The 9,325-nt window shown below is 48.5% G+C and overlaps 1 protein-coding gene across 1 annotated transcript in view; it reads right to left on the reverse strand.

The window, feature by feature from the left end:
* Nucleotides 1–9,199: 9,199 nt before the first annotated feature.
* LOC134101737 (zeta-sarcoglycan) overlaps nucleotides 9,200–9,325 on the reverse strand; it is a 235,791-nt gene continuing 235,665 nt past the window's right edge. The window contains exon 8 of the mRNA XM_062555511.1: nucleotides 9,200–9,325. This exon is cut by the window's right edge and continues 72 nt beyond it. Within this exon, the coding sequence (XP_062411495.1) occupies nucleotides 9,200–9,325 (126 nt within the window).

The raw sequence follows: 9,325 nt of genomic DNA on the forward strand, positions 1-9,325 counted from the left end.
GGAAAGGCAGAACTTTCACACACACACACACACACACACACATTGGGCTCTACGTACTGTTCCTCATGTTCCTCCTCTTGGTTTAACATTGTATCAACGCAAAAATGTATCATTGTGTCACTGGACAGGGCTGCTTACATGATACTGTAACAATGAACAACCATCAAGGTTTAACGAGCCCTCCTTGTGAGCCAGGGCTCTGCAACTGGGGCTGACTAATGCAGCGCGCGCACACACACACACACACACACACACACATTTCTCTCTTTCATCTGTTGCTGTTCTCTGGGTGTTATTTCCAGGCGCTCCATATTGCGCTGGTGTTATCGGCTGCGAGGTTATCGGTGTGATGAGAGGAAATGAGGAGCCAGTGGTGTTACCGCTCACGGTGGCACTGAGGGACCGCAGGTGGCACACACGCCCTGGCATCCGCCATCTCTCCTCTCCGCTCCTCTGCCCTCCTGCTCCTCCTCTCCCCTCCACACAGCATCCGCCATCTCTCCTCTCCGCTCCTCTGCCCTCCTGCTTTCTCTCCCCTCCACACAGCAGCCCCCATCTCTCCTCTCCGCTCCTCTGCCCTCCTGCTCCTCCTCTCCCCTCCACACAGCAGCCCCCATCTCTCCTCTCCGCTCCTCTGCCCTCCTGCTCCTCCTCTCCCCTCCACACAGCATCCCCCATCTCTCCTCTCCGCTCCTCTGCCCTCCTGCTCCTCCTCTCCCCTCCTCACAGCAGCCCCCGTCTCTCTCCATCTCTTTTTCTCACCTCCACCCTCCCAACCCTCCTCCTCCTCCTTTTCCCCCACCTCCACCTCCACCTCCACCCCGTCACCATCCTCAGCAGTAGTTGCTCCATCATGGAGAAGGGCCTGACAGGTTTGCAGCACATCACATAAACGGCGGTGGAATGCGTTTATGTTTCTTTAACGGCGACTTCACAATTTGTATAAAGATTTGATGCAGAATAAAAACCCCTCTGACCCAGTTTGATGGTGAATATGATTGGCTGTTGACTGGTCGCCGTGGGAGATCCCTTAGCTAATAGCACTCTCCCGTCAACATCACATTTCATAATCTATGTTGGGATGCATTCATATATTGCAGGCTGTAAGGTATGCCTAAGCTACAGCTAAATATGCCCTTTGTTCTGTCCTGTCCCTTAGTAGCTGTATAAGATTATATTAATATAAATGATTGCCATGAGAAATGAAGTTCATGTTCACTTGTGAAGTGTGAAATTCATTCAATTCTACAATAATACCTGTTCTACAATAATACCAATTCTACAATAATACCTGTCTAAAAAGCCTACAGCTTATACAAAACGCAGCTGCTCGCACACTCACTAGGACCAAAAAATATGAACATATTTCCCCCATCCTAGCATCTCTACATTGGTTACCTGTTAAAAGTCGCATTGACTTCAAAATTCTACTTCTCACATACAAAGCCATAAATGGAAGAGCACCCGAATATATTAAAGATCTTCTAGTCCCATATAATCCACCTAGACCCTTACGATCACAAAATACTGGACTTCTTGTAATTCCAAGAATTTCAAAAACTACAGTAGGAGGCAGAGCCTTTTGTTACCGCGCACCCCTCCTCTGGAATAATCTTCCTCCCTCAATTCGATTAGCAGACACCCTCCCTATTTTTAAGTCTAGACTTAAAACATATCTCTTTAGTGCTTCCTATAGTTAGGTATGGTGCAGTGTGGAACTTCAACCACCTCAGGGTCTTACTGGAACGGACCACCTCTGCTGTGGGCTTGTGTGACTGGTGCCCCAGTCATGCATCCCATGGTGGCTACTGACCACACCTGATCTGGTGCTGACCACCCTCCACCATGCCTTAGTTATGCTGCTTTAGCATTGCGCTGTCATGGACTTCTTATGTGGCATGCCGTACAACTCCTCTTCTCCCCTCTCCCTCTGTCTCTCTCAACTCTCCCTCTTTCCTTCTCTCCCTGTCCTGTCCTCTATAGTGTAGCTTGGGGGGGAGGGTCCCGCGTGCTGTCTGTTGCGCGTGCGGGCATTTGTTCATTCACTGCGCATGCGGGCTTTTGTCCATTTGCGCCGTTTCGGTCATGGGCCTTCCCCGGGTGGGCTTGCGCATCATGTCTGGGCTGCGCGCCTGGGTGGTGTGGCTGGGTGCTCTGGGCCGGTCGGGGTCCGTTCGCGGGTGGCGTTGCTCGTCCGCGGGGGGCCTCCCGTCGCCGTCTGTAGATGGGGGGGGGGGGGGGGGTTCGTGTCGGCTCCATTCGCCAGTGGCTCTGCGTGGGCGTATATTGGCGGTCTGGCTGGGGCATGCAGTCTGATCAGATGTGCACGGCTGTGCATTTAGTGGGATGGGGGGGACGGGGGAGGTGGGAATGCTGGGAGTGGATGGCAGAGGGGAGGGCTGTTGCGGCATTGTATTTGGATTGGGCTCGCGGTCCGGGCCTTCTTGGGGTGGTGTTTCTAGAGTGGAAGTCCAATGGTTTTAACGATTTTAATTACATTACACCAATGTCCAATGATTTTAACGTTTTTAATTACACTACATCGCCTCCCTACGCCTCCCGACCCTGTCAACAGGATGACAGGATGACACGTCCAAAGACATGAAGCATTCTGGACTTTTGCTCTGGGGGCGCTGCTTCCGGGGGGCCTGGGCGGCGGGGCGGATCGGACTGTGTGTCCTGGTCGGGCCGTGGTGTGTGTTCGCGTGGTGTTGTGGTTGGGGTGGGGCTGGCGCGGGCCCCGTTCTCTCTGCTCGCGGATGGTGGTGGGGGGTGTCTGCGGATGGGTGGCGCCGCCTGTGGGCGGACTCTGGCTGGCCATGCTCAGCCATGCTGCTCCGGCGCGCGGTTCAGAGGTGGTGTGTGGGTTCGCCTGGGGGGGGGGGGGCATTGGGGGGGGCATTGTGGGTGGGTGGATGTTGCGTGCGTGGTGGGTGGGTGGATGTTTGCATGCGTGGTGGACGATGTGCGGGATGCCTCTTCGGGTTTAACTGGGTAACTTATTCCTACGCACCTGTCCCCACAAAAGAGGTGTGTAAAAGCGTTTTGTAAACCCTCTATAGTATAACCATTTATATCACCATTGATATACTTATTAATACTTAATATGACTTACAGTAATACTAACACACTCTATTTCTCTTCCCTTTCCCCTATACCTCACCTGTGAGGTAAACCATTACCAGCCATCAACCATCTCTGTGCCTGTCCCTCATCACACCTGAAGTCACATCCCTCTGACTGCCCTACCATCGCCATTGCCTTCGCCATCCCTATGACTGCCCTAACATCGCCTGCTGTGGTTCCCTGCCCGAATCTTTGGCCCTCGGATCCCAGCGACCCATCACCTTCAGAAATAACTAATGGATTACTAATGGACAATTTATTCCCTACACTGGACTATTTGAACTTTCATTGTCATTGTAACTTTCAAACTACAAATGACTGTACTGTAACTGACCCAAGGCAGATGGGTTGGGCCCTTGAGTCGTGGGTCTGTCTGAGGTTTCTTCCTATATGTATCTCCAATTCTAGGGAGTTTTTCCTTGCCCCTGTTACTCATGGGCTCTCTTTGAATGTCTAACACTCTGTAAAGCGCCTTGAGACATGTGTAATGTATTGGCGCTCTATAAGCGACATTAAATTGAAATTGAATTGAAATTCAAATTAATGCAAAATACATTTAAATTACCGAATGCACACAGCTAAAATCTACTTAATTGTGACTTCTGTAGACACTACTGGCTATGGATGTTTAACAAGCCTAAGTTGCTTTTGTGAACTGAATGCAAAATGTAGGCTATAGTAATGGGCGAAGACATGCGAATGTGGTTCAGAAGAGCCTACTTGATCTATTACATTAATTAAATCATAAACCTTTCAAGCATCACTCGCCTCATGTCTTTTCTCTCATATAGGCTACTGTTTAATTCAATATAACTACTATAACTTCCTGCAAAGTACTCATTCCAACGCAATCAAAAATGCAGCAAATGCATATTCCTGTGCATTTAGTAGGCCGTGTATTATTGATAATTTACGCCTTATGAGAAGACCAGACAAACTTTCAATACAGTATCTTACTGGTACAACCAACTCATCAAGCACAAAACAAGACTCTCAAACATTCCCATGGCTAATTATCCAATGACATGCTTGTTATGAATATCAGCATAGCCTGAGTCATTTTGCTGCATCCATTAATAGAATATTACTGTATGCAGTGACAGTGGGGGAAGTTTTTCACTCCTATACAGCACTCCTGCAGGCCCAATTCAAAAGTTGGGTATTTATATAGCCGGCGATAGGCGCCTGCTTACAGTAAAGTTGTGTGCCACACGGTGTTATACAGTACATCAGAATATTTTTGTGCTTCCATATGTTTGAGCATATGTGCTGTTTTAGGATGGAATCCATGCTGAGCTTTATAAATAAGGACCCTGGAGAGTAGGCTGGGGCAGTGTATTTGTTTGTGTGTGTGTGTGTGTGTGTTTGTGTGTGCCTGTATGTGTGTGTGTGTGTGTGTGTGTGTGTGTGTGTGTGTGTGTGTGTGTGTGTGTGTGTGTGTGTGTTTATGTGTGTGCGTGTGTGTGCCTGTATGAGCATGTGTGCCTGTATGTGTGTGTGTGTGTGTGTGTGTGTGTGTGTGTGTGTGTGTGTGTGTGTGTGTGTGTGTGTGTGTGTGTGTGTGTGTGTGTGTGTGAGTGTGTGTGGTGGGGATGAAGTGAATGTCTGCAGCTCGCTGTGAGTCTTGTGGTTTCAGCGGTCAGCACAGAAGGACTGTTCTTTCAGCGGAGCTGCTGTCGGTTTGGGGTCAATCTCATTCCTTGAAAGTGATGACTGGCCATGACCAAGCCCCCCCACCCCCCCCCTCCTCCTCCCCATCCTGCTTGCCTTCTTCTTCTCCTCCTCTCCATCCACCCTCATCCTCCACTCCCTCTATCTCTCTCTCCCCTGTGGAGGCAGGGGGGATGTAAATGGACATCCTTTCATCCAGATCCTGTCATCATCAGCCAGGCCACTGGAGCCACGGTCTGCACCCAGTACCAGAGAGAAGGAATGGAGAACAGATAAAAGGCAAAAGATGGACAGATGAGGAAAAGGAGAGATACAGAGAGCCAGTGAGGGAGAGGAAAACGCATACATACAGATACAGTACACACACACACACACACACACACACACACACACACACACACACACACGCACACACGCACATCAATAAACACATCCATGCACCCAGACATTGTATACACCAACACTGACTCCATTATTTTTCTCATCAGATGTTTTGATGAAAATTCAGCATTTTTCGGCCCCTACAACAAGAGAGCATTTCCTGACAAATGTGAAATAAAACACAGACCGGCGCTGAGGTCCTGAGACTCCAGTGTGTGTGTGTGTGTGTGTGTGTGTGTGCCGGGGCGCCTGGTGCAGACGGCGAGCACAGAGAGAGCCAAGCGATTGTGATGAAGAGCGCTCCGTCTTTAATTATTTAGGAGCTGTGGGCTCATCCTCCACATCCACGCCTAGCTTCACTCCCCACAAACACACACACACACACACACACACACACACACAGCTCAGCTCCTGCTCTGGCCAATGAGGACAGCTCAGTTTCTGTGTGTGTGTTGTTTTAGTGTGAGTGTGTGTGCGCACATGCTTGTGTGTTTGTGTGTGTGTGTGTGTGTGTGTGTGTATGTACTGTATGTGTGTACGTGCAGCCAATGCCCCCAGTGAACCTCATAGCAACAGCAAAAAATGAAGGGTGATCTTTTCCGTGCTTGACAGAAATGTCAATGTTGCGTCAAAAAATGGCAGCATAGAAGAGAATCCATACAAGAGCAAGAATTATAGTGGTTAATTATCGTACCAGCTAAATCAGAGGTGCACACACACACACACAAACACGTGCGCACACACACACACACACAAACACGTGCGCACACACACACACACACACAAACACATGCACACGCACACACGCACACACACTCAGTGTGGAATGTCAATATGCAGAGAAGTAAAGCCTCTGTGTCCACTCTGTGCTACCGTCTCTAGACTGCATCAGGCTGTGACGTCCGACCTCCGCCGCTGTCGTCCACCCCACCCCGCCCCATCCCGCCCCACTCTCCCCCGGCCCACCTCACTCTCCCGAGGAGCTGGCGCCCAGAGCCCCACTCCAGTGCTGACCTCGCTGCTTTTATAAAGATGTCCTATTTCATGGTAAATTTGACTCTCAGACTCAAACCGGGCTCTTTCAAACGGCCCAATAAACTCCCAGAGGGAGGGAGAGAGAGAGAGAGACAGACGGAGAGGAGAAAGAAAGTGGGAGCTGAAATAAACCGCACTTCATTGTTACAACACCAAGGATGTAAAAACTGTTTTGTAAAAAACGTTTGGCTGTTGTAATTGTACACATATTCAAAAGACAAAACAAGCAATGACAGAGGCCTTGGTGTTTCTTCTCCCAAACAAACACATTTAATTGCCAACAGATAGCTATGTTTATTGTTAATCTGATTCTTTAGTTACTGAAGAGCGAGCAGACCTCGTGGTCTTAGTACGTGTTCATAGTATCCAGTGTGTTATAGGTGTCTCTGGTTTCCGATTATTTTAGAAAGCATAGAAATAAAAACATAGGGCTTGCATACAACAGGAAAATAAAGGGGAAAAAACACAGAGTCTGATAATCATGTCATATTGCAACCTTACAACAATCTTACAAACACATTGCATAGAATCTGTAAGAAAATATATCTTTGTTCACATTTTTAAAAATCTCCAAGGTGTTCCGTTTTATGTACAGAATGGACAACAATAAATACTGATTGTCCCCATCCAAACAAGACACCATCCACATCTGAGTGTGTGTGTGTGTGTGTGTGTGTGTGTGTGTGTGTGTGTGTGTGTGTGTGTGTGTGTGTGTGTGTGTGTGTGTGTGTGTGTGTGTGTGTGTGTGTGTGTGTGTGTGTGTGTGCGTGCGTGCGTGCGTGCGTGTGCATATGTGTGTGTCTGTGTGTGTATTAGCAATCCTACGCGCTGTCCTCCATTAGCTGGACTTGAGTCTGGTGTAAAGCACCACTCCATGGCCAGAGATGGTGGTTGCTACTGTAGTGGTGGAGGTGGAGGTGGAGGTGGAGGTCCTGGAGAGCATTTGGAGGGGAAGAAGTACGCCGGTGGGTTGTGTCTCCATCCTCTGGCTCCGGAACCCTCCGCGGGGGTCAAGAGGATCAGTGGTCAGTGGACGAGGGCAGCTGGCGTCCCTCCAGACGGACGGAGAGATGGAGGAGCACCTGCCACATGTGACGTGGGCTCTTGCCAGGTGGACAGCATGTCAGCTGCAGGACAACTGTTCTGTTCTGTTACTGCTGCTCCCCATCCATTAGCTAATCCAAGCGGAGGTCAACATGGATGTCAGATCGTATGGTGATCAAATTTCATCTTAGCCTGGCGGGGGTTAAATCACACCAAAACGCACTCAGTGATGCAGCATTGGATGAACTACTGTATATCCAAATCTGTTCACTAATTACGTGACTGAACCATGGAGGGGAGGGGGAGATGTACAACACAGTTTTGTAAATGTTGTCGTAGCTGTCTGCTAATTAACATTGAAAACTGATCATTCATGTTGTGAGAAGCGTATAAAATGACTGGTCAGGAACACTTTTAAACCTCAAGGCATTACATAAAAATATGCATTACCATGGAAACAACAGGAAGGAGAAGCAAAAGAGCTGTGGAGCATTCGCGGGTACAGTGTTTAAAATAAAACTGTTATTGTTTTATTATCTTTTATTGGTATTGTTATATACATGGCATAATTTGTGCTTTTGTTCATGTTTTTATTTAATTTCTTTTCATTTTTTTTTTTTTAAAAGAGAGACATCAGAAGAAAACAAAGAAATCATACTATCCTTCCAGTCTACATGGGGTTAATCTCCTTTTCTCTTCTCTGTCTTTTTAAAACACCTATGGAGAGTCTTTTTTTTCTTGAGAAACAGAAAGATAGAGAAAGAGTGGTCCACTGTGGATGACTTGGAGAAGTTGGATTTAAATGTGCTTTACCAACAGTAGCAAAGGCACCTGTGTATCGCTTCTTTAAGAAAAAAAGAATCTAAACAAAACACACACGCACGCTCACAAACATGCACACACACCAAGTCCGTAGGGCTTGTCTTCATGTGTGTGTGTGTGTGTGTGTGTGTGTGTGTGTGTGTGTATGTGTGTGCGTGTGTGAGTGTGTGTGTGTGCACGTGGGCCTGCTCCGGCTGAGACCGCGAGTCCAGAATCTTGTGGTGCCACACCAAAACCCCTCCCTCGCCTCCCCAAAACAGCCCCTCCATCCATCCATCCCTCCATCTCGGTCAGAGTTCCATACAAAAATAAAACCCAAAATGTAAAACAACAACCAAAAGCAAACAAACAAATATGTATTTATATATATATCTTTTTTTTTTTTTAAATCTGTTTTTGCTCCATGTACAGTTCACTTCGGAAGATGCAGCTTTTCCCAAGCTGAGTTATTTATAGCGATTCCTGATTTTCATTGGTGGAGGAGAGAGAGAGAGGGGTGTGTGGGCGGAGGAATGCGGAGGGGAGGGGAGGGGATGGAGGGAGAGAATGAAGAACTATGGGAGGAAGAGAAAATGACAAGATGATTCACACAAACAAAAGAAAAAGATAGAAAAATATGCAAAATAGAGACAGTTTGGAACTCAGATACATGGATAGACAGACTGATAGACAGACAGACGGATAGATAGACCGATAGATAGATAGATAGAGAGACAGATAGATACTGTAGATAGATAGATAGATACAGTAGATAGATAGATAGACAGATAGAAGTGAAATAAAAGAAGTCAGACATACAGATGAATAGACACATGGAGGAACAGGACACATGGCAAAAGACAGAAGGGGAGGATGGGGAGGTTATCGCTACGTTGAACGAACAATGGCAGTCAAAGCGGCACGGGACACAAGAGTGCTGGATGCAGACGAGTGTGTTGGAGACTGTGGTGGGCTCGGGGGCCTGGAGGGAGTCTCCAGCCTGCTGCAGCCGGACCCGGGGGAGTGGCGGCGGGCGGGCGGGTGGGTGGGGAGGAAGGCCTTTCTGGTGTTGGGGGCGGTGTTCGTTTGGGGTGCGGGGGCGTAGGGTGGTGGGGTCGGGGGGCCCGCACGCGCGCCTCTCTCAGCTCCATAAGCACACACTGTTGGTGGCCTGGCAGGTGGAGGCGCTCTCGGCCGGGGACAGGTAGAGCTTGCCGCTGGGGCACACGCACACCTCGTACACAGTCTGCTTGGGGTAGGTGGTGCC

This window comes from Sardina pilchardus, chromosome 2 (genome assembly GCF_963854185.1).
Source record: "Sardina pilchardus chromosome 2, fSarPil1.1, whole genome shotgun sequence".
Classification (NCBI taxonomy): Eukaryota; Metazoa; Chordata; class Actinopteri; order Clupeiformes; family Clupeidae; genus Sardina; species Sardina pilchardus.